The 26,918-nt window shown below is 35.6% G+C and overlaps 1 protein-coding gene across 1 annotated transcript in view; it reads left to right on the top strand.

Moving 5' to 3' along the window:
* The window catches only part of LOC148939267 (WD repeat-containing protein 70), a 67,406-nt gene that overhangs the window by 26,120 nt on the left and 14,368 nt on the right, over positions 1-26,918 (top strand). Inside the window, exons 2-5 of the mRNA XM_089107070.1 lie at positions 1,175-1,654; positions 8,459-8,652; positions 11,925-11,994; positions 16,866-17,026. Coding sequence (XP_088963196.1) covers positions 1,178-1,654; positions 8,459-8,652; positions 11,925-11,994; positions 16,866-17,026 — 902 coding nt within the window. The 5' untranslated portion in view covers positions 1,175-1,177. The remainder of the gene's footprint in view (positions 1-1,174; positions 1,655-8,458; positions 8,653-11,924; positions 11,995-16,865; positions 17,027-26,918) is intronic.

The raw sequence follows: 26,918 nt of genomic DNA, 5'->3' as shown, positions 1-26,918 counted from the left end.
CCTCCTCCCCCTATATATAAATAATATGCTCCTCCTCCCCCTATATAAATAATACATTGTGCCAACATCGGTCTTTCCTTAAGCAGCACTCTTGCGCTGCCTTTGATTTAAATATCTATTTGGTATTCTATTTGAGATTTCGTCTATTTGTTTTACTCCTATTTCATGTTTTTCTTCAAATTTGCTCCTCCTCCCCCTAAAAAAGCTGCTATTTGCATGGTAGCCGTTGTTATAGGAGCAAATGTTAGTTTAAAAAAAGGGTTAAAAAAATAATCATTGGACTTGAGATTAAATGCCGTATTTCAAGTACTGCTCGCATTTAAGCACAATTAATGTATTGGAAACTAAAGAACTATTTAAGTACATATTTCACATTATGAACCATTTAAGTACATAGCCTACACCATGACCTCCAAACCTAATATATGGTTTGTGACCCTGCATAAGTCATCGAAAAGGTGCTGGTAGCCATCAAAGAAATATTTAACTTCTTGAAGAGTTACCAACCTTTTATAGCTGGTCAAAGAATATCATGGGGTCCCTAAAATATGTTGTATGCTGAATGAGGATTGTAGGCCTAATACTAGTGATATCAGTTTGCAGTGGCGGTGACAATATTTATGAATCAAAATGGAATTTTACCATCTAACAAGTATGGTTTTCGAAAAGGTCATTCTACATGCGGTATATCATGTTATTATAAAGAGGGAATTTTTAGATTTTGGACTCATGACATGGGAAATTTTTTGGGTTTTTCAAAAGTTTTTGATACTTTTCATATATGGTAGATGGTTTATTCGCTATTCATGGAGACCACTTTAACTCAATTGTCTAGTTTTTGCAAATGAATGATTTATCATTAAATCTTTCGAGAACAGAGAATATGATTTTTCAAATGTGTGAAATCACAAATATGGGATTTTTAAAATAGTGGAGCACAATCCTCTGATTTTAAAAAAAAAACTGTTCAACAAAGTATTTTACCAGGTTTCTTAGGTATGTTTGCTATATGTTGTTCTGTTTTTTTTCTTTTTTTTTTTTTTTATCTTTTCAAAAAAAATTCTTGACCCCCTCACCTTTTTGTGGATTTTTTGATGCCAGTAAGTGATAGCTATTTACAAAGCATTCTCAGTGTAGTAATTTTTTCATCAAGTACTTAATTTTAATTTTGTAGGAAATGTTGAAAAAAGGGAAGCCAATTCAATTTGGCAAAATATCCTTGCCAAAATTGGAGAATGATGAAACAGAGCCTGAAAAAGAGCATTCAAGTTCAACAGTCGCATCTGACGGTCTAGGGTTTGGTTCATTTGGAAAATCTGAGGTAGAAACTCCTTCAGAGTCTAAAAAAGAAGAAACTCCATCAAGCTCTTTTTCTTTGGATAAAAAGGCTAAACAGTTTGACATTGATGAGCTTGTTACTCAAGCTCGTGAGTCAATTGCCGAAATGAAAACGACTGAGAAAGAAAACTTAGAAAATGATAATGATGAAGAAGGAGAATACATTGGACCCCCCTTTCCCCCTGGCTTTAAAGTAGAAGAAGCCGAGTTACCTGAAGCTGAAATAGGTCCTCCACTGCCTCCTGGCTTTTCAGCTGCCAGTGGACTTAGCAGAGTAGAAGATGAAGCTTCTTCTGAAGAAGAAGAAGACAAAGAGGTAGTAATTTAAAACAGATCTCTAGTAGGAGCTGCAGCTTAAATCAAAATTTTATTCATTTTTTGTATATTCTTTTTATTGCTTATTCAAAGTTTTCGTTGGAAAATATGTATTTTTGAAAAAATAAGCAAATGCTAGAAGTTATACCTTTCTCAAAATAAACCAAATAAGTAAAAGAATCCTTCAAAAAAGTAAAAGAAACGATAAACAACATGCAGAAATAAACTCACCAGTCTAAATTCAACTCTTTGATAAGCCAAGAAACATGGAGGAATGTGGAATGAGTAGAACACAACATTTCTTTCTGACAATCTCAAGATAGTTTTTTTCAAGATTCTAAAATTCCTTTAAGGTGTGTAATATAATTTTTTTCTTTTCTTTTACAAAACTGAATGTATTTTCCACATAAGAAAAAAAAACACAACTGAGCAAAAAAAGCACTTAAAAAAGGAAGAAAGAGTGTGCGTAAAAAAGGAAGAAAGAAATGTACTAAGTACTAAAGATGTACAACGGAAAGACAGACAAGAATTCACTCTAATCGCACTTGTTCTAACCATTTAGTCTATCTCTTAGCTTAGTTTTAAAGTTTATTTTGCGCATTTTATTCCCTTTTAGGATTTGCAAGGACACTGCACAGCTGGAAAATAGTTGCTATAAGTTTAATGAGTATAATTAGTTGCTAATAGTTATATATTATAACTATAGTTATATAACATAACTATAGTTATATAATATAATAAATATATTAGTTGCTAATAGTTAATAAATGCTAATAAATAGTTGCTAATTGTTGCTATAATAGGATTTTTAAATAAGAGATTAGCGAATTTTGTGAAATCTGGCCAAAATTGAAAGAAGTTCTTGACCAAATTTCAATGCTGCCTAAGTTCTACTAACTTATGAAGTTCTCCACTAGTAAAAATGACCCAGAACTGGTTATAAAATCTAACCAGGTTATAAAATCTTAAAATTAAATAGATTGGTGTAAAGTATTTCGAGGCCTTGATTCTAAAGCTTGAAATGTTATAACACTTAGGTCATTCCTCTCTGTCTTATAACTAACTGATCTAGATTGGGTCTTCAAATATTTATTATGGGTTCAATTGTCGTTCAATCCTTAAACAAAGAAATTTAATTTCTTTGTTCTCCACTAGTAAAAATGACTCAGAACTGGTTATAAAATCTTAAAATTAAATAGATTGGTGTAAAATTAAATTTATTTAATTGGATTAGAAATTAAATAGATTTCTTGAATTAAAAGTTTTGTTTATCCAATTATTTTCCATATACTCTTGAAAGGAATGGGTATAAAAGAAAGGAAACATTGATGAAAACTGTATGCATATCAGACTAGTAGAACTGAACTGATTGTTAAAAATTAACTAAAAATTTTTATTTCTCATACCCATCATAGTAAATAGTAGGGACTAGAGTTGTCTGGATTGGAGTAATGGTGAGCAGGATTCCTAAAAGTGGGAAAAACAGCATTCCCTAAAATTGTGTTTCCTAAAAGTGGGAAAAATGTTCTGTTTTTGCCCTAAAAGACACCATATTCTCAAATGGAAGTGAGAACAAAATAAGGACCAACAGTTGTCTTCAAGAAATAAGTATCTACTATGTTTCATTTTAATGTAGCTCAATAATCGATATGGAGACATTTGTTCTGGTTTCGTGGTGGATACAATAGGACAAATGAAAGAACAATTAAAAACAAAATACGTTGTTTTCTGTAATAACCTTGATCAAAATTTTCCAAGTTACTTCAAAAGCTAGGCTCATGCAACTTTTGTGAGTGCTCACAAACTTTGCAAGGTATCAAGTTCTTTGTTATCATAGATAATCATGATATGCTGCTAATATAATCAAAAAATAGATTTAAGAATGTTTCTTTTTCAGTAATGTTCTATGTTGACCTAGCCAGAAAAAAGTACCATGCCACAAAAGAGCATTGGGATTTTATCAGAAAGTTCCATAACATAACATTAGCCTCGGAAAGTACCACACCTGGTACATAAGTACCCTGAGTGAAAGGCCAAGTGATGATACACGTAGTCATGGTATGAGTTGAAGTGAATAGTTGCGGTTGGAGCATGAGCTGTGTTAGAAGAGGTTATTTGGGAAATAGTGTCAAACCAAAAACTTTTGTAGGGGCATCACTTGTCTAAACAACAGTCTTAGAGGACTGGGAGTAGTCACTGTTGAAATTTTTTCATTAAAATTTCTCCCATACTTCAGATACTCTTCTTTCTTGTGTAGAACACAGAATGAGTTCCGAAGGACTGGCGTGCGGGCATCATCCTACCTTTGTGGAGAAAGAAGAAAAGCAAGAGTATATGCTCAAACTACAGAGGAATTACTCTTCTCTCAGTACCTGGAAAGCTCTTGATCACTCAGCAATGATCTGCTTGATTGCTGTAGGAATTTCTGCAAATACAGAGGCGAATCCCACAGGCCGAACTTATGCCCAAGAGTTCTACTGTTAAAAAGATTTTTACAGTGCGGCAGTTGGTGCAAAAGACAAAATCATTCCGTAGAAAAGCTTTATATAGCCTTTGTGAACTTTAAGGCTGCCTTTAATTCGGTCGACCGTAAATCTCTATGGCTTATAGTCTGCTCTCTTGAACTGTCAGCCAAAGATTGTCTACTCCTTGAAAAGCTAACGAGGAAACCTAGAGCTGTATCCAACTGAATGGGAAGCGGAGCATGTCATTTACCATCAAAACTGGTGTATGACAAGGGTGTGCTGTCGTCCCAGAATTGTTTAATTGTGTCATAGACTCTGTTCTGACTCGAACAACCAGTCGATTGCCATTTGGCTTCCATATTGAAAATCGAGTACTGACCAAGGTCGACTACGCAGATGACCTTGCGCTCGTTACCGACTCGATACAACAACTAATGGATGCTCAGAAGGTCCTGCAAGAAGAAGCTGCAAAAGTTGGGCTTAAAGTAAATTGGCAAAAAACATAAATAATGGCATTCCAAGCGTCAGGCCCAGTTGGGCCCCCAGAATCATTACTGTTTGTGGAGCCCACGTTGAAGTTGTTACAAACTTCACCTATCTTTGCTCCGTGGTTTCTAATTATGGCTCTATGGGCCTGGAATTGGGCAGCCGAATTGTGAAAGCTTCCCCTGTCTTCGGAAGACTACGCCATTTGGAGATCGCCCTGTATTTCTAGGCTCACGAAAATGCGCATATATAACTCATCCCTGAGCTCAGTCCTACTCTAGACGGCTGAAACATGTCCCTTGAAATCCACTATCTTGAGGACGGTAGACGCCTGTCAGACGAAACAACTCCGTCGAAACGAGGGATTCCGATGGGACAATTTTATGAGCAATGGCAGGCTCCTTGCCCTTACTCACCAAGTTCCATTCTCAACTCAAATTGCCCAGCAGACTCTCAGATTGTTTGGTCATCTCCTTCAGATGCCACCGGCTGCTCCTGCTAGAATCATATATGACTTTGAACCCACATCCCATGGATGGTCGCGTCTGAGGGGTTGACCTGGGACCAGGTGGAAGGACAGCTTACAGAAGTTTCTCAACATGACCGATATTGCTGCTGACGAGGTCCCCCTCATAGCAGCAGATAGCTCCAGCTGGAGCAGCAAAGTTGCTACGCTCTCTACGCCACATGTAATGCGGCAGAGCCTTAAGCCATGCATTATTTTGTCTCTAGAAGCATATTTTTTAGGGTTTCAAACACTTTGATTAAAATGGCTGTCTTTAAATTTTGGTCCAATACCGTATCTAGCCGTGTTGTTGCCTGGGGCTATAAGAACACAGGATGGGGGGAGGGCGTGTGGCTTCTGTCCAATCTGATTCGTCATGAGTAGCTGTAACGGACCATTTATTGAAATGTTGTGGTAAGTCCCCTGCTGCACCTGATTCCTCAAATGAGTATCAGCATGAGTAAATACGTATCGGTATGGACCATAAATGGTCCAGTCTTAAGAATATTCCTAGAAACAGTAGGCCTACTCATAGGAGCAGTCGGGCTGCAAGTAGTCTTTGCTAAAATTCATATATTAGAATTTTCTTCACGCATTATGTTGCCCTTTGGAGCAAATTTTTTAGGGTTCAAGCATTTTGATTGAAAAGGCTATACTTGCGTTTTTATGAAGCGGCACGCGGAGCCCTGAAATTGCCTGGGCCATATGTATGAGCACATGATGGGGGCAAAGAGCCGATGGGTATTATCTGGTTTTGTTCGACACTTAAAAAGAGCGGTCCTTCTCATGACTTGAGGTTGAGTGAGCCTTATTCAGATTTTCTAAATCAAATGTTTCATATGACAATGTGAAGAAATCCACGGCTAACAAATCGACTTTCCCAAAGTCTTTGGTAGCGCATAATGACGTCAAAAATAATGAACTACCAAATGGGACATGACAAATGAATAGAGGCTATATCTGCACAATAACTCTCACAGCATAAAAAATACCAAATTTGCACTTCGAAGTCTACCAAAACAACAAACTACTCGAGACAAAATTACAGTCAGGCTCCCCGTACATGAAAAATTAAAACGAAATTTGCATATTAATTATTCCGTATATGAAGGGCTTTCCCCTCCTCAATACCTTGCTTTTAATGCTAAAGCTTTTAACACTTTTAACAAAGCTTCCTATTCTAATTAAACGGCCCCTGTGTTTCAGTAGCCATTCTTAAAAAATTGGGATAATCATTTAAACTTTAGCCTAAAGAGCAAGGTACTGAGGAGGGGGCAACCTTTCATCAAAATCCTTACTTTCAGTTAATAAAACATGTTTTTTTCTTTAATTTCTGATCATTTTTCAAATAATACAGGTAAATTTGGCTCGGCCTCCATGAAACATACCCCCCTCGCGGGAAACTTCCCCGTGAAAATTTCATCCAACATAAAGTAACCCCCCCCCGTCAAGTTCCCTCAAGATAGTTCCATCTTCGCTGAAAATCCCCCATCCCTGTAAAATTTCTTGCGAAAAATTCAGCCTGAAAAATTATTCTTAGCACACTTTCATTTTAAAAAGACTTTAATCTCTAATCGTTTTCTTGATCACTCCAGAAATGCCCCCTCCCGTAGAAATTTTTCCGGAAATCAAAACACGCGGAAAATAGCCCCAAGATAATTCCCTCGGAATATCTCCACATGCAAAATTGAGTTGGCAAAGATAATGTAAGACAAGTAACAAGAATTTTGTATAGGAATTCTGTCAAATCCCCCCCCCCAGTGTGAAATTTTCCTTGTAAAATCCCCCCCCGGAATTTTCCTCCCCAAGGCAGATTCTCCCAATGGAAACCCACCCCAAGCACAAATTCCCCACCCCCGAAAAAGGTCTGTATACTTCCCAATAACACATATTATACGAGAACAATGAGCAAACTTCATAACTCACAGGCCTCTCACTACGGACTTTGGGAGGGGGGTCATTTTACTCCTAAAGACATAATTATTTGATCTTTCTACTACACCGAAGAAAATGGCTATCTAAAAATTGTGATTAGATAACTTTGGGAAATAAATAGGCGTGGGGCCAGTTGTCCTCCAATCTTTCTTGTCATTTATAAAGGGCACTAGAACTTTCGGTTTCCGTTCGAATGCGCCCTCTCCCGATCTTCTAGGACCATTATTTCAATATGATCATCCCTAAAAAAAAAACTAACTAATAAAAACTAACAAAATTCCACATTTTTGTATATAGGAGCTTGAAACTTCTATAGTAGGATTCTCTGATACGCTAAATCCGATGGTGTGATTTTCATCAAGACTCCTTGAATTTTAGGGGGTATTTCCCCCCTGCTTCAAAAATCAGGCAAATTTTCTCAGGCTTCTAACTTTTGATGGGTAACACCAAACTTGATGAATCTTGTATATATTTTTGGAATCAGCATGACAAGCTGATTCTTTTGATGTATCTATTGATATCAAAATTCCGTTTTTAGAGTTTCGGTTACTATTGAGCCGAGTCGCTCCTTATCTACAGTTCGTTACCACGCACTGTTTGATTTTATTCCGGATTATAAGAGCCGGGCAAAAACATCCCTGTGTGTCAGTTAGTCATCCCCTTGTGACCGATATGCAACCCGAGGGTATAATCTTTTCTGCAGGGCTCGGTTTGGGATCGACGAAAACTGATCATTGAATTTTTTGGCTATCTAAAAATTGTGATTAGATAACTTTGGGAAATAAATAGGCGGTTACTGTTGAGCCGAGTCGCTCCTTATCTGCAGTTCGTTACCACGCACTGTTTGATTTTATTCCGGATTATAAGAGCCAGGCAAAAACATCCCTGTGTGTCAGTTAGTCACCCCCTTGTGACCGATATGCAACCCGAGGGTATAATCTTTTCTGCAGGGCTCGGTTTGGGATCGACGAAAACTGATCATTGAATTTTCCAGTAAGGCTCAAGTACCATTTGGGGAATGTAAATTCTAAATGAGCTTTAAAAATTATGCTTAAACGCATGGAGTATTGACCTGACCTCCAGTTCTTATAGTATGAGACTGTCATAGTTAGCACTAAAATTAATCCAAGTTAACATCGTATATATGGTTCAAGAGAGACTGTCTTTAGAGAGTGGCACTGCTGACCCTTTTACAGGTAGGATAAGTTAAGGAAATCTAAGTATTTGAAAGAGGAAAGAATGCAGTTTTATTTGATTCCAAATTTGCCAAATAATTGCCAAAATTACCAACTTTGTTCAATTTTTAGCCAGGTTACAGGTATTTTTTCCAAAGAAGCTCAACAACTTAGCCCTAACCTCAGTTTAAACTTGCAGTCACCTATGATTGTTTATTACTTTAATTCCTTTTGTGTAGACAATTGAGGATCGTTTGCCAATATCTCAAGAAATACCCTTACAACATGGAACTAAAGCAGTGAGTGCCATTGGAGTTGATCCTGCTGGATCAAGATTAGTGTCTGGATCAATTGACTATGATATTTCTTATTGGGATTTTATGGGGATGGACTCATCATTGAAAGCTTTTAGGACGTTAAGACCTTGTGAATGGTAAGTCCCAATGAATTTGATTTATTGAACTAAAATTTATTACCTTTTTATAAATATTTCAATAAATATACAAATTGTACTCTCTAACGTAAAAAAAGTGACAATGCCTATTTATTTTAACAAATAAAAACTAATTGTGTGGCAAGTTGAAGCCATTAAATTAGATTCAATCAAAGGTGTAAAAGATCTATATTTGGAATAATACTCTCTAACGTAAAAAAAAGTGACAATGCATATTTACTTTAACAAATAAAAACTAATTGTGTGACAAGTTGAAGCTATTAAATTAGATTCAATCAAAGGTGTAAAAGATCTATATTTGGAATAATTTTAAACAGATATTTACCGATGGAGGCTATCAGATATTAATTTTAATAAGATTAATCCTATCCTTTCCCCCTTTCCCAATAAGTATCTTTCTAAAATTTATCATAGAATTCGTTCTGGAACAAATGGACTAAATTTCCTTGCATTCTCATATAAGATTTCTAATTCAAGTGGTTCAATTCCCCTGTCCCCTCTTTGCAGGCATTGTAATATGAATAATGAAACAATTGACCATTGCCTATTTGAATGTAATATGCTGACGTCTGCACAACATACCTTGCTTTCTAAACTGTTAAAATACTTCAAACACCACAAAATCCCACTATCAGTCAAGAGCCTAGCCAACTATACCTGCACACAGAGCATAGAAATCGACATCTATCATCTTATATTTGAACTCCTAGAGTCGAAAGATCTGCTGAAAGATATCTGAATATATCTAATAAATATGAGGCAATCAAGCCAGTAGCTCTGTAGCCCACAGAGTGAAGCAGAAGGAAAAGGGCTAAATAGTTTTACTGAAAAGCCCGCCTGCTGTTAAATAGAAGAAGAAACAAAAAATTATATAGATTCAAAAGGATATTTTATTCTGCTCTTGGGATATTGATTATTAATTATAATTTAATATTCTGCTCTTAGGGGATATTCGGTCTTAGCCTCGACTCGGTTTTGTGAGTCCATCCATAATATTAATAATAGGGGATCTTTACTTTTTTGTCTTCGGCTTAACTCTTAGCAAAAATAAAGGCAAGCTGAAAAATTTAATGAGATTCAGATATGATATGAGTCTAAGGCCCACCATGCCATAGGTGGTTAAAACAAATTTATTCTTTGGGTAATGGTGTTGGTCTTTGTTTAAATGCCAGTTGAGCCAGCATGTGTTTCTGGCTCGAACTCTGGAGCCTAAAGACCAACTTAATTTGGCTACTCCTAATGATGTGATAGATGTTAAGTCGATTCTGTGTAGTTTATCTCAGTTTTGATCTATAACAATTATGAAATAGTTCATCTTAATAAACTAAAAAGCAAGTATCTTAACCTTCTCTCCTAAATTAATCATGATAGTTAAATAGGAAAATTTGGAAATATTCCTTCAGATAAGAGTTTTCTTCCTCTTTTTCTTCAGTTCTGATATTTGACAATGTCATATGAAACTTTGAAATTTTGTACCCTAGTTTATAGTGTCAAGTACTTAATAGTTTATGCACCCACTGTCATTACTGGCCGCTGAACACATCTGTAGAGAAGTACTAACAGGCCGTAGATGATTCTAGTTTAATATGGGCCTCCTATTTTTTAGAAAACGGACCTTCTATTATTTTTTTACGTTTATCTATTTTTTAGATAAACGTAAAAATACGTTTATCGAGTGATTTTATCAAAAGAGAGAGATTTGATGTAGAAGTGTAACATCGATAAATATAATAATGAATAATAAAAAGAATAAAAGTGAATACAGAATACGGAAAGGGCTTTAGAATACTGGTGGGCAAGAAAGTTAAACATGGATTGGCGGTTTTCTAAAAGTTCCTTTTTCATATTTTTTTCTCGTTTTGTCTTTTGTAAATCTTTTAATTAATTTATGTCCTGAAAAGTTGCAGGGGCGGATCCTGGATTTTTTTTTCGGGGGGGGGGGGGCAAAATAGGTTGATGTGAAAAACTTGCGTTAGGACCAAGTTTAATTAGCGCAAACTTGCGTTATTTAAGTAAATTACACTACTTCAGACTACGTTAGGGGGGCGCGTGCCCCCTCGCCCCCCTCTGGGTACGCCATTGAAAAGTTCATACCAATGATTCTAGCTACATCCCATACCAGCGCCTCGTTCTTCTCTCTTTGAAACGAATAAAATTATTTTTTTTTAACTAAAATTCTAGTCGAATTATCTAGCAAAGCTATATCAAAATATTAAGACTGAAGTAATGGAATTATGCCAAGGGCTAAGATTCATAAGGAGTATTTGAAGCTTTTGCATATCAAATATATTCATTTACCAAAGTCCTACATCAGAGAGGAGGAAGGATTTTGAACTCTTAAATACCCATTGTATATGATAGCATTCGCTCGCCAAGTCGGGTAATTCCCCATTCAAAAGGGTTTTTTGGAAGCGTGTGAGGTAATTCACCAATCAAAAGGTTTTTTTGGAAGCGTCTTTTGTCATGTTCAAAACGAAATGCCATATCTGACATTTCTAAAAATTTTGCACCGGTTCACTACAAAGGTTGGCAAGGGACATTGCATATTCTAAGTCCTCTGATAGATTACTGAAACGCGGAATTTCCGAAAATGAATATTTCTAGAATTGATTTTAAGAAAAATTTCTAAATAATTGCCCGATACTGTACATCTATTAGACTATACTCAAAATCCTGTAGCCGGTTCTACAGTGAGCGTATGACCGTGCCATAAGGCTAAAAGAGTATGAGTCTGGTAAAAAGATTGGGAACTATTAATCTAGAACTTTGTATGCAGAAATGCATTAAACTGTATTTATGTATAATATAGTAAACACATAGCAAAATTTGACAGAGGTGATGGAAAGTAATTTTCCAGGCAGTCAGGACTTTTTACTTTAAACGGCCTCTGTGGGCCCAGATATCTCTATTTTGAATATTGTATGGTATTACGAAAAAAATCTAGTGGTAGGGGGTACGCACTGAAAAAGCTATAATGGTGGATTCGCAACCTTTCCCTGGCATACACGTATATATAATCTTTATTTAATGTGCTTTTAATCAGGACATATTCCAATATTAAGGAGTGGTCTTTGGAAACAAAATTGATCTCTTTGTATGTTTTCAGCCACCCAATTAACGTTTTTCAGCCACACAATTACCGGTTTACAACCCAATTAACATTTTTCAGCTACTTAATTAACGGTTTACAACCCAATTAACGTTTTTCAGCCACCCAATTAAAGTTTTTCAACCCAATTAACATTTTTCAGCCACCCAATTAACGATGTGAAATATTCAAGCACTGGTGACTCTGTCCTCATAGTAGCTGGCAGTGCACAGGTAATAAGGAACTTGTATTTTCTAATGCTTGATTTACTACTGCTCTTACTTACAACTCACCGCACCACCAACCCACCTGAAGCCAACACATATACGCACTCTCCTCCTCTATGCTTGATTTACCATGGTGAATCGACTCTTATTCTCATCAGTCATCTGTTTTCATTCAATGTTAAATGCAAAATCAGTCAATGCAAAAATGTGCAACCATTCATTGCATCACTCAGTGCAATGAAATTGAAAATCATTCAATTTTATTCAATGCAAAAAGTTTTCCTCTTTTTCTGGAAATGTCTATGGTTGATGCAAAATAAGTTCAAGAACGTGTGGCTACATATTTTGTTTGTTTTTGCTTTATATATCAAAAATTAAGTTTTTAATAGACCTAATCCATTGTTATGTTGAAAAAGGAAGAACATATTAATAATATGTCATATTACCATCCTCAAATAAGAACATATTGTCATCCTCACAGACCTAATGTCCCGAATTTTCAACTACGTTGAACAAATTGGCTATCTCAAAACTTTGATTGGATGTGTTGGGGGAAAAAATGGGCATGAGAGGGGGTTATTTGCCCTCCAATATCTTTTGACTATTAAATTGAATATATCAAAAATTAAGTTTTTAATAGACCTAATCCCTTGCTATGTTGAAAAAGGAAGACCATATTAATAATATGTCATATTGTCATCCTCAAATAAGAACATATTGTCATACTCAAACACCTAATTTCCAGAACTTTCAACTACGTTGAACGAAATGGCTATCTCAAAATTTTGATTGTATGTGTTTGGGGAAAAGGTGGGCATGATAGGGGGGTTAGTTGCCCTCCAATCCCTTTCGACTATTAGAAAGGGCACTAGCCCTTTGAATATATCAAAAATTAAGTTTTTAATAGACCTAATCCCTTTGCAATGTTGAAAAAGGAAGAACATATTAATAATTTTGCACATGGTAAGTTGGTTTATTTTGCTTTTTGTTTATATTAAACTAACGTCTATTTTCGTGTAATGTGCAGCAGTCGGTAGAACATTCCTTTTTTTCTGAAAACTTCTCTGGATGTAGAAAAATCAACATAATAACCTGTTGTTTGATATATTTTCTGTTGTTTGGATTCATTAACTAGAATTTCTTAGGATTCTTAGGTGAAAATACTAACAGCAAGGGTGTATCCCGGATTTTTGTTCGGGAGGGGGGGGGGGGCAAAAAACTCGTAACATATTAAAAATTGGTTTGTATGTATTTCTGTTACTTTTTTTTACGAGTCGGGCAGAAATTTCCTGGGTGGGATTCAGGCCCATTAACCCAAAAGGAACATAAACCCAAAAGGAACATAATTTTATTGAACAATCATGGCAAAATAACATACAATAGGTACTAATGTAAATGAATAAATAAATCTTAAAACGAGTGAAACCTAAATTGAGTATGCATATCAAGCGTGAAGCGAACGCAAATCACTGCAAGCAAGAGTTTAGGTTTTGCCTCCTTCTCTCACTGTAAAAGTCTAAGAGTAACATTAAACATTAAATTAAACATTAAAAATTAAAACATTAAATTAAACATTAAAGTAAAACATTAAATAAATTAGAATAATATACTCATACCTCTATTTTGTGTTAACTCTTCAATTAAAAGGGAGAAATTAATAATTTGGCCACCATGTTCTTTCTTTACACCAAAGTAAAAGTATTCTTTTGAATATTCAGAATGCTCTTCACTTAACGCCACTTACACTAGCTGCAAAACTGGCACATAAGGAAATGTATGACCATATTGTGAAATACATTAGTCTTAAGAATCTTAAGAATGTAGTCATTAACTATAATTTCTTAGGATTAATATACCATATAGTATACCTAATTCTACTTAGAAAGAGAAGTAAAGGGTTGATAATGGTGCCTTGTGCTGGATAGGGTTCTTTTCTTTTTAATCAAAGTTGTTTCTAATTTTATGCATAGTATTTTTGGAAATCTTAATATTAATACATTTATATTAATCTTAATATTATTAACATATTATTATTATTAGTGACATTTTTTATCTTTTAATGTTTTCATATAATGTAAAGTAATGGAAAAAATGTTCATCTCTTTCTATAAATGTCCTTGATTTGTGCAAAATAAATTCAAGAACCTGTGGATTCACATCTTCTGTTTGTTTTCCTTTATTTGTCAAAAAGATTTTAATAGACCTAATTCATTTCTATGTTGAAAAAGGTTGAAGGCATTACTAATAATTTACGTAGTAAGTTGATTTATTTATTATTTTTTTTATGAAAATAATGTTTATTTTTGTTTAATATGCAGCATTCGATAAAATATTCCTCCTTTTCTGAAAACTTTTTTGGCTATAAAAAAAATCAGTATAACAACCGATTGTTTGATATATTTTCTAGTGTTTTTGATTTATTGACTGGAATTTTTTTGAAATAATATAAACCCTTTAGTATACCTAATTCTACTTAGAAAGAGGAGCAAAGGATTGATAATGTCGTCTGGTGCTGGATAAATATCCAGGTGCTGGATAAAAATTCCAGGTGCTGGATAAATGGTGATAATGTGTCTGGTGCTGGTTAATCTTTTAATCAGAGTTGTTTCTAGTTATAATTTATTATAATGAACAAGTTTTTATCTTTTTTCCAGAATTTCTTCGGCTGTTATAAAATAATTACAATAACCCGTTGCTTGATTTATTTATCTTTTGTTTGGTTGACTAGAAAAAAAGAATTTGAAATATATTGTTGTTATTACGCCTAATCGAGTTCTATTTATAAGAAGGGAATTGGGTCCGTGGTAATAATGTGTCATGACTGTATATAGTGCTATGATTCTTTGAATTTTCGTACTACCCCTCCCATCACCTACTGGGATACGGTCATATTTTTACTGCTCCCCTCTCTACGCCTTTTCATACCCCCCTCCCTACGCCTACGGGGATAAGGGTCATCTATGACTTTTGGGTCGTAATATCTTTTAGCTATTAACTAATTAAAAGTTGTGTGTTGGTGTTTTTTTTTCTTAGTAACATATCTTGACAATATTCCAACATTCTTTGAAAACTTTTCCAGCAGTTATGCTGGAAGCAACTTTGACGATCCAATAAATATAAATTTTCTGAACTTAATCAAGTAAGAATTGTCTTATTCTAAGTCAAAAATAATATTGGCTCTTCTGTGGATATTGCTTTAGGGAGTTACGTTGTGGGAAAACTATGGAGGGAGCCAGGCATATCCTGAGCTGTTTTTTATTGGGTAGTAAGCCTGATATATTATAGAAAATGTAGTCTTAAGAAGTATCAGAGAACTGGATGATTTTTTGGATGTGGTTTTTAATGAAGACATCCAGTTTCCTCCCATACTTCTATTTCTTGTAAATAGTAAAAAAAAAATGCTTTTTGAAAACAGTATACTTTTCAACAAAAAAAGCAGATTTTACTTTTAAAAGTATTTGAACTCCGATAACTTGCCGTTTGTTTTCCGTTTATTCGCTCTCATCTCCATTCGGGGTACAAGTCTCCCAAAAATAGGTAAAATATTGTTAAAACGATGCCATATACTTTTTATCATTTCTCAACTTCAATCTTAAATCAAGTATTCTCCAAATATTGTACTTTGAATATGACGCAACAAAGAGATATCGCTGTCACTGAATTTTTCTTTCAATATTAGAATGTAATACTATCAAATATTCTATCAAACGACTAATAAAGTCGTTTCCCTAATCCTGCGGTTCCCAACCGATTTTGGACCAAGCCCCACCTAGGCATTTCTAAAATTCCAATGCCCCACCCCTTCATGATATTTAAATTTTATTATTCAAAATTTATGTGTATTCACCTGAAGTAAGCTTAAAATCCATTAACTTGTTAAAAAAATTGGATTGTCCACTAGGCTTATTTTATGCTAATGTAACATGTTGTCTGTATAGAACAATCAGGTATCATTTTTGCTCTTTAAATACATCTGAATTTGACAAGGCCGTTCCCAGGATTTTTTTTTTTGGAGGGGATTTTACTCAAAGATGTTTTTTCGGGGGGGGGGGGTACACAAAAAACCTCAAAAATGCATACACAATTTATTTATATACATTTTTGTTACGTTTTTACGAGTCAGACAAACATTTCGGGGGGGGGGGGGTTCAAACCCCCCTCTGGGTACGGCCTTGGAATGTGAAGTCATTCTCATAAAAATTTTTCTAAATTAAAGTCAGCCAAAGGCTACACGTCCTGCTTATGACCCACCAAATATTGACATGCCCCACCGATGGGACACGTTGGGAGTCAAACCCTTTTCCTGTTTATCCATAATTTGCAGTTTCGCAATTATAATATATCACGAAAAGGATTTAAATCCACAATTTCTAACATGGTTTGATCGTATTTGGTTATCATTTAAGCTTGAGCTTCTGGAATTCTTTGAAATGCTGATCAGCTAGACTCTTGCCTTCTTCAAATCTTTTTTCTCCGCGTGTAGTTCTTTTTATATTTTACGTTGTTGTTGCTACCCTTGTGACAAGAGCTGGGTTATCCCCTTTTGGTATCTGTTCTTATTTGTTTTTCTATTTATAAAATTATTTTCAAGTAAAAATTGCTATTACAAATGCAGATTTCACTGCAAATCTTGCAATGAACTCTTGCAAGATTACTGCTTATCAATTATGATATATTAATTGTAAAAATTGTTTAATTATATTTTTATATATTAATTATAAATATGTTTCCACGATTATTGATATTATTGCTATTACAAATGCAGATGTTAGTTCAAATATTGTAATGAACTGAATCGGTCCCTACTTTTATTATTGGATCTTCCTGTATTTGCTATTATATGTTTCGATAAAGGTATCCGACCCCACTTTTTTCAGGCCAAGATATATGATCGGGATGGTATAGAGGTAGTTGAATGCAAGAAAGGTGATCCATACCTGACGGATATGAGAAAAACAACAGGGCACGTATCTGGCTTAAGTGCAGGTGCGTGGCATCCAAGGAATAAATCAGAATTTCTTACATGTTCCTTAGATGGGTGGGTATTTCTTGGTTACTCTTTTAGCATTTACTTCTTTGTGGATATATCGTAATATGGGTTGATATTTCTTTTTTGAAACTTCGTTCAGTTAGTACAGTTAGCTTGTTCCACATGGAAAAAAATTCTTACGATATACTGTATTGATCATATTTAGTTGATAGTATGTTCACGTGCTTTCAATGTTTGTTTATTCTACTGTATTTAATACCATAATTGATTTGTAAAAAAAATATGATGTTGTTAAGCGTTTCAGTTTTAGCTGTTGCAACCACTTGAAAAAAGCATGAGAGAGAGAAAAAAAATTATTGCTACTGTACCTTTCATGCAATAATACATTCAATAAATCATTTATTAGATCGTATTTGAACTTCAAAATAGTTAATTTCATATATGCTAATTTATCTCTGATAAGACATTTTTTACCAGGATTCACACACTATATGTCCCTACTCCTGGCTATTACTAGACCCCGGCCCCGCGCCGATAAGGGAAGATAGGCGGCGGCGTGGCCAAAAACAGCGCGCCTCCGCCGTGCCGCCGGTAAGATGTCGGCGGCGCGCCGCCGGCGTGATCAATGTTGACCGCAAACATTAATGTTTTCATCAGTCTTTCTCAAATCACAGCTTAAATTTACAACAGATTCGAGCCCATTTATGAGTTCAAAACTTCACAAATTTCTGGCTGGAAACTGGTCTTCTTCGTTATTCATCAAGAGAAGTAGAAATCTGGTAGAAACGAAATGGCTGTGGCGTTTCAGAACCTTTGCATAATAGATGAAGTATCTATTAGCTATGTATTCTTAACATAAATAATTATTAAAATTAGTAGTTTTTTTTTCATCGAGCATTAGCCTACTGCATACAAAACTTCAAATACCGTATCACAAAATTCGTCAGTTAAACTTTGAATATAAATTTGAACTTAGAAGCTTAATTTTTTCATAATGCCATTTGCTTATATCTGTTTTGTCACCTTTAACACAGTTGAAATGGACGACTTTGATATTGATTGTTTTTTTTTTTTCTCTTTTGGATTCCTAAAAAGCCTTCCTTGGATTAAAAAATGGTTTTGCATAACAAATTAAAAAAAATACATTTTAAAGGTTTTCTTGGCTTCTTTATAGAATATATGTCATGTAGGCTAAGGCTGAACTGCTGCTTTTTTTATTGCTTTTTGTTGCTCTTTTGGATATTATTCGTTTTTTCTTTTGGGAATTCATTCCAAATTATGAACTTATAAATACCTAATTTCAGCTAAATTATAAACTGCATCTAAAAGGAGTAAATTTATCAAATTGAAAAATACATGATCAACACTTCACTTGAGAACAGTTCAACTACAATGTAACAAAAAACACTTCATGTTTTATTCGGTATGAAGAAAAATGAAGTGCCAGCTACTTTCTTAGGTAAAAATGAAAAGCTCATCCATTTTAAATTTAACTAAATGAAATAATATGCAGACTGAAGTAGCTCCAGGAAGATAATGACATTTTCTTCCTAGTTTTTCACTTTTAATCAAAGTAAAATGTTAAGAGACTTAGAATCAGTTATTGAGTTTAAGCTTTGATTTTCAAATGCACAAAATTCAAATGGTCAAAATACTCAAAGACTCCTCTTTGACCCCATTCAGTCTCAAAGCTTCTGCTATGGTCATATCCATGGAAATCTCCATAGAGTTTCTTTTTAAAATAGCTTTCAAGCGTAGTTAGGGGTATTTAGCCTTTTTTACTTTTCTTCAAAGGTTTGAAAAAAAGTGTTATAATATTCCAAATGTTACATTTGTTGTATTTGTGCATATTTATGCTAATCATTTGTGGGGTGATCGAATTTTTTAAACCACTGTAGATACGTAAGAACGTTGCAACATCTAGTACCCTGAGGTCATAAGACTGTCAAAGACTCCTTCTTGAATCTCCCGAATTGAAAGCTTTTATTATGACCTGGCCTTTTAATGTAACTTGGGCACTGGACCAAGGGCGCCATTATCACTCGAGCGCAACGTTAGGTGGGGATGTCGATATCGCTTTCGTCACACCAATTCGTTTTAGTGTGAATCTGCCTGGTTCTTATGAATGAATGTTTTCAAAGTAAACTCGTTTCATCAATAAGGAAAAAAAGTGCTGGACACATGTGTCCCTTTCCCTTTAGACGAAAAACCTATACAAGTGCTGTATCAAGTATAAATTATGAAAATCTTGTTAATTGTTGCCAACTTTTCAACTTTTTGGCATCCCTGCTTTCAATAAAAAATAATCAAGGTACTATCACTTAAATATAATAACTCCCTATGTCCCCTCTCTGGATACCATCTTGATAGAATACCGTCTCTGCTTTAAATAAAAAAAAATTAACTTATTGGCATCCCTGCTTTCAAAAAAAAAGAAATTCGAGGTCTTACCATTTACATATGATAACTCCCTACCCCCCCCCCCTCTGTATACCACCTTGATAGGATGCCGTCTCTGCTTTAAATTAAAAAAAAACACTTTTTGGCATCCCTGCTTTCAATAAAAAAAATTCGAGATATTATCATTTAAATGTAATACGTCCTTACCCCCCCCCTCTGGATACCACCTCTATAGGATACCGTCTCAGCTTTACATTTAAAACAATAATTTACTTAATAATTAACTAGGTCACTATATGGTTCAAACAAATACGCAAAATAACGTTAAACAGCTTAGTGTTTCGTGAAAAAAAAATATATAAGGATATGAGTAAAGGGGTACAAAGACGACAACAAAGATGTCGAAATTATTCAGATATACCTCAAGTTATTGGAAAACTGAGTCATAGATTCGCCGTAGCATTCAATAAGATCCAAAGAATCTAATTAAAGGGTCTACAAACAAAAGCCAAATTGGGCATGTATCCTATAAGAGATTGCAAAATGCCAAAGACAGTGAGCAAGTGCCAATTAGAGGATCTGGGTCTATGAAAATGTTTCAATGTTTTAACTAGGACTTTGATATCATTTTCTTCCGTCTCCATTTTAAATGAAAAAAATAATTGTCGTTTTGGCATCCCTGCTTTGAATAAAAAAAGGAGGTATTATCATTTAAAAATGATAGCCCCCTTCCCCCCCCCATAGGCAATAATATTCAATGTATTTATGAATCATTTTTTTGGCGGTAACTTCCGCTTCAATCTTTAATCCCCCAACCTTGTACATAGCTTAGTCTATAGCTAAATTTTGTCTCAATAGAAGGTTTTTTTTTGGGGGGGGGATAAAAAAAATTCAGAAAGTAGATTGTATTTTTTTAATCTATCAGGCATTCTACGATTGAGTATTGCATATTAAGAAAATCTTATCTAAAAACAGCAAAAGAAAAAAAAAATTGCAAACTTACAATTCAGCTGTAGAAACAATCTGTCGGCTATAAATTTCAAAATCCAACTGAAGGCTGAAGCTATATAGTAGTGAATGCGTTCTATAATTCTATTCAACTTGAAAGTAAAATTCTTGACTACGAATGATGAAAGAACTAGCAATTGGGAAACTGCATTCGAAATTATTCAAAAGAGACGAAAATTACCGAACAAGAGAGTAGTGAAGATTTATGGTATGCAAAGTAATATTTGGCAGGGAAATTCACTGGTGATAAATCGCTAGGGGTGGCACCGTGATTGCGTGATTTTCGGGGATTCGGGGAACCAAATTTTTTTTTCAGGTTGACGCATAGATTTTCGGGGAAATACCCGAAAATTCGGGGATAGTGCAAACCCTGCTTGATTTGATAAGGAAAATCGAAATACTAAACCACACGAGAAAGAAAAGCTCCGACTTTGTGATTGACGCAATAAAGAATTGCCGCAAAATTAATTTCAAATCAACCGAACGCCGCCGCCTCCGTCGGCGGTGGCGGTCGACCGGGCCTTTCGTCGGCAGCGTTCGGTCGATCCGCCGGCGCGGCGCCGGGGTCTAGCTATTACCTTTGTTTTAGTTTTAGATATGTAGCAGAAATTGATTAATTGAGCCCCTATGCGTAGTCCATTTGACCTACTAATAATGGTTACGTTTATTTTATTGATTTGTTATTCTGCAAATTGTTCAGAACAAAGGAATCAATATCTCCATTATCCTTTTATTTACAGACATCAATAAAAGGCTCTTTTGGCGGGGAGCTCTTGGAGCTTTAGCTGGGAGCTTTTGGCGAGGAGTAGATACTCTTGACGATTGGTGCTTTTGATCAAAATATGGTATGCCTCTATGCAGGTGCTTTCGCAGGGTGAGGGGGTGCCCCCCTGAATTTTCGGAAAATATATGATTCTACCTGTAATTCCTTGTATCTTCCATGTAATACGTTTTTTTGTAGTTTTTCGAATTCCCCCCCCCCCCATCCCAGCTAACCTTGTAAAAAATTCTCTTGTATGTGCTTTTCCTAGGTATTTTACAGAGTTCATGTTAATTTTGGCTGTCTATCTTGATATTGGACTATTACCAATGTGTTCGACTTCGTTCAAGTATATTTGTGTTGCGACGAAAGAAAGTATATTTCTTCGATTCTTAATTTGTCTAAATCTTTTTAATGATTTTTTTTTATATCAAAGCAATGACTTCCTAGTATATATTACAGCTAATGTTGTATTTGTCTTCTATTTCAAAATTGTCTAACTCTTTTTATGATAATCCTTAACAGTGTCTTTCTAATACTTTAATTAACTCGCCAGAGAGCCTTGCAAACCACAGGTATAAAAAGAAAAAAAAATAGCGTTTACTCTTTAGTGAGGTCTGGAAAAGAAAAAGCTTGCCCTGTTCCTTTGAAATTCGAAGTCCTGTTACTGCCCCCCTCTCCTTAAAAAAAAAGTAAACTTGTCCTGAAAGTTGTAGTTCGATCCTAGATTTGTGAGACAAAACAGGATATACTTACCAACCAAAGTGTAAAACGTGTCACCTTTTCAGGAAAGGAAACCTACTGACTGCATTCGATTACTGTAATGTAATGATACGTAGTTGCTTGCCTTTAAACAAAAAAAAGGAAAACGCATGCTCTTTTGTAAGCATTCAAAGACCAACTAGCTGATCTGATCTCCGCTCTCTGATCTCTGGGTAATCTGAACAGCTGATCTGATCTCCGGGTAATTGTTCTGTTGCTGGCTCTAGCATCTGTGGCATCACGTCATAGTGTTTAGATTTTTCCGTTGTCTCGATGGAATATCACCGATTCTGTCGATTATGGATAGAGTTTTGTTTGCTTTGTGTAGAGCTTGTCGTGTTCGAGAAAGCGGATCTATAGACAGGACAAAAGACGTGTGACGGAAGCTACAGGGTGAACAGTTGACTTTCTTTTCGGTTCTTTTTTTTATTTCAATACTTTTTTTGATAGATTTTTTTTCGGCTCGTGTCTGAAAGTAAGGGGCAAAGATAAAAATTAGAATGAACAAAAGCTATTTCGTGTATGAGGGGGGTTGCCTTCTCCTCAATCCCTCGATCGTAGTGCTTGAAAAAGTTTCTTATGTTAAATCAGTGGGCAATGTGCTTCAGTAGTTGCTATTAAAGATTTGGGACAAAAAAGTCAAAGGCTAGCATAAAGACTGAGGGCTTGAGGAGGGGACAACTCCCCTTATACATGGAATAACTTCTGTTTATTTTCCGTGTTAATGTTGCTCCTTACTTTCAGCTGAAAAACACTTGTTGTTTTGTTTAATTTCTTATCGTTCTGCAAATCAGACCAGAAAGTCCCCCTGGGTGGAAAAATCCCCCGTCATAAAATGCGCCCTTAAAATATCCTTATATTTCCCAATAAGCCATTTTCCCCAAGGGATATGGGATTCATGTCATCCTGAGGAACATAGTTATTTGATTTTTCAGCTATGCAGAATCATAGGACTATATCAAAATTTTGACAATTTTTTTGGGAGAAAAAGGTCTTAGGAGGGGGCTAATTGCCTTCTATTTTGTCACTTAAAAAGGCACTAGAACTTTCAATTTCCGTTTGAATGAGCCCTCTCCGGGTCTTCTAGGACCATTTGTTGGCAGGGCTTCCACTTCTAGGGAGATTACCCTATTTTAGTGGAAAATCACTTCTTTTAGGGACACTTATTTTGAATCTAGGGATTCAGGGGAATCTGGGGTAAATTAAGGGTTCTTAGGGATATTCAGGGAAAGTTAGATTTTTTCAAGTGAAGGCTGAAATATTCTCATAGATTGCATATGCTCAGTCTTCTTGAAAATTCTTATGTTGCAACACTGGCTTATGTCTCGAAAATCAGCGCGAAATTTCAAACAAAGCTAAAAGCGTGGAATGACATTCACTACTCATTAGGTATTTAGTAGTTTAGGTAGCCTAGTATTTAGATTATTTTTAAGCACTGTCTTTAATTCGTGTAAACTACTGACATAAGGGAGTATTGGTTAGGCTATGCAGCAATTGTAGAATAGGAGCATGCAACCTATGCACTTACCATTAGGGATTCTTTCAATCTGCTGGTGATCTCTTTCTCCTCTGTTCATCTGCAAATCCGCAGGGGACTATTCAAATAGAGCACCAGCTGCCTTTGTAAAAAACAGCTCATGTAATTCATGTAATTCATGAAAATACAATTTTCAACTTGATAAATGGCAGGCAGTGATGTTTCGTCCTGACACAAAATGGAACTCTCGATTGCTAAGCTCAAAAACCAAGGCAGGAAATGACATATCAATAGATAGGCCTGAAATCCAGCTCTGTTCTGATTGCAGAAGCAAGTATACAAAACATTTACGGAAGTTGAAAGACTTGTTTCTAGCAAGTACGATCCTGAACGACGCTAACCTAAGGTCACCCCCTGTACAGCATGTGGCTTCTGTGCCAAAAGTTAGGGACAGATGCTGGTGCTAGTGCAAACTGTGGCTTTTTTGCAGACAAAATTTACAGTCCATGCTGTCTATAAAAGACCCTACATTCTGTTCAAACTAGCTCTGAGTACCCTTATTTTCAATCTGATAAAAATAAAACAATAATATTTAGCCTAGTCTTTTGTTCATGTCCACTGCCTGCCACTTGCCATCTGGAATCAAGTAAAATCTACTGTTTTGCCTCGGACTGCAGCAATGTGAAAGTACCAATTAAAGTATTTTGTTAAACAGGGTTTAGAGGAAAACTTCTTTCGTGTTGTTTTTACTTGGGTTGGTCCTTCCTAGCTTAGAGGTCATCAAAGCAAAGCTCTTCTAGTGAAGAATTGGGTCACAAATTCCTTTTTCCATTTAAAGTGGCATTCCAAATCTGAAGATTATCATTTATCAAGATAGGCATACTTCGTTTTGATTTTGCAAACTTTTGCAATGCAACCATTGCAAATTTTCAGTCCTCCATACTGCAAACCCAAATTATACATGAGGTAATTTAAGTTAATTGAGGATATGTACGTTAAGGCCCATGAGCATGGTTTTGCATGATCTAGTTATTTTTTATCCTTGTACAAGTAATTATAGAAATAGAATGGTTTTGATCACTAATAAAATACCTTTTTCTTAGGATTATAAACATGCAAAGTTCGTCTGAAAGCCAGTGTACTGACTCAGAGGAAGATAATCTTCAAATAGTGTCTAGTCCTGAAAAACGAATTGATGTTGAAGATGATGATGTTCCCAAAGTTCACCTCCTGGCCACTCCCCCCCAAAAAAAGCAGGGTTCAGGTCAGAATTCCCAAAAGAAAACATATGAGCAAAAGTTTGTTGACAAGTGGCTTCAGTTACCAATGTTAAAAAATTGGATAGAGAAAAGAGTGTCAAACAAGTCAAAGAAGAAGACTTATGTATCATACTCTAAGTTCTGTTTGAATTATCTGTATTGTGGGAAATCATAGTTGACCAAGCATGTTCTAACCAAGGAGCACATAAAAGCAAGCACTGAAATTGAGACAAAGTCTGGCAGTGGCAGCATTGAAAAACTTCTAACTGTAGGCAGTCATTCCAAATAAATTGAACAGCGCATCTGCATATTTTTGGCGGAACATAATCTGCCATTACGTCTTGCAGACAGCTTGATCCCTCTCCTGAGAAAATTATTTCCCAAAGACCAGGCCCTGGCAAGGTTCACATTAGGTAAACAGAGAGCTGCAAATATTTTGCGACAGAATTTTTTATTGGTGCTACAGCACAAGTTTGTTAAATTGCTCAAAACCACTTTTTTCTCTGTGATAATTGACGAAACGACTGATCGTGCTGTTGATACGCAGCTTGCTATCATTGTAGTATTTTTTAGTGAGAAAGATCTAAGACTTCATGTTGAAGTATTGGACATGATTAACTGTAGTGATGGATCGGCTGAGGGTCTGACTAACCGCATCAAACAAGTCATTGAAAAAAACTCGATACCCTAACAAGATACTCCTGGATTTTGTGCAGATACAACTAACGTCATGTTTGGAGCCAACAGATCTACTTCAACACTTACGAAAGTCATTCTGCCCCACATCCTGAACGTTAAATGCTTATGCCATCTTATTATGTTCATCCTATGCATGCTTGTCATTTCCCAAGACACTAGAAGACTTGGCGCAAAATATCTATGCCCACTTTTCCAGAAGTGCTTCCAGGCGAGATAAGTATGCTGAATTTCAGGAATTCTTTCGATGCGAAGCACACCGAATTCTTGCTCTGGGACAGACCCGTCCGTTATCCCTTTAGGCCTGCGTAAAGAGACTTATTGAGCAACGGGTTACTCTTTTTCAGTATTTTGTGGAAACCACGTTTGACGACCCAACTGCAACAAATTACCTAATCTTGTTAACATTACAAAGCAAGTTGACAAAGCCATACCTTGAATTTATGGACTGCTCTCTTGGGCTCTCCAACAAATTCAATACAGTTTTTCAATCCGAGCTCCCACTTCTCCATTCCCTAAAGGCAAGTGTCAGCAAACTTGTGAATGATGTTGCGTCTAACCTCATGAAACTGGACTATTTTCGCTGTGTTGGTTCGTTTATCTAACTTAATCCTTACTTTCATGTGATTACTTGCCTTTAAACCAGACATGGGGTAATAGCTGCAATCAACTCCATGCGAGAACTCAAAAATGCTCAAGAGCCAAGCGATAATATTGACCTCTTTTACCAGCCGTGTCTAAAATACTATATTGTCCTAATTAAGCAGATCAAAGACCGGTTCAAGCTTAAAGGCGAAATTTGTGACATTTTGGCTTTAGCTGAATCAAGGAATGCAAGAAATTTGAAACCAAAATCTCTAAAACCACTATTTGTGAGATTCCCTATTCTAACAGAAAATTCTTTACTCCAGAAAACGGACGTAGAATGGAGGTCACAAGCAATGAATAATGCCATTGAACTTCATTTGGGAGATTCCCAAGTTGAAGACCTGTCATGTGAGCAGTACCGGAAGAAGATTCTTGGTCTGAAGACTCGTAGTGGCGGAATCAAGCACCCCGAACTGCGGAAGTGCATATTGCTGATCTTCTTGTTACCTTTTACCAACGTTTCAGCAGAACGTTTGTTCAGCCTCCTGAAATTGATCAAAACAAACATCCGAAATAGTCTTAATAATATCACCCTAGTCTCACTTATTCAAGTCAATTACTAGCTGAAAAACGAAGATAAAACTTCAACAACTGTCAGAACACCACAAGCTGTTGCTGGCTTCAAGACCAAGGCAAACGGTACGTGCGATGAAGTGCGACACTTATTTGAAGTGTAAAAGATGCTATATGTTATCATTATCTGAAGTAAAAAAAAACAAGTAGATGTTGTACTGTTTGTTTCGTGTAAATCTGTTTGATATCTAGTGCAAAATATTCTTTTTTTAGGGAGAAAAATAGGGAGAAATCAGACCTAAACACGAGGAATTTTAGGGAAAATTGGTATGAAAATAGGGAAAATTGAAATCGAAAAGTGGAAGCCCTGTTTGTTGGACCAAACACGCATTCGTGATCTTTCTTCTAGCCAAAAAT

This window comes from Artemia sp. Qi Xiang Cuo, chromosome 21, assembly GCF_049724085.1.
Source record: "Artemia sp. Qi Xiang Cuo chromosome 21, ASM4972408v1, whole genome shotgun sequence".
In the NCBI taxonomy this organism is placed as follows: Eukaryota; Metazoa; Arthropoda; class Branchiopoda; order Anostraca; family Artemiidae; genus Artemia; species Artemia sp. Qi Xiang Cuo.
This window is presented reverse-complemented; position numbering and strand designations above follow the sequence as displayed.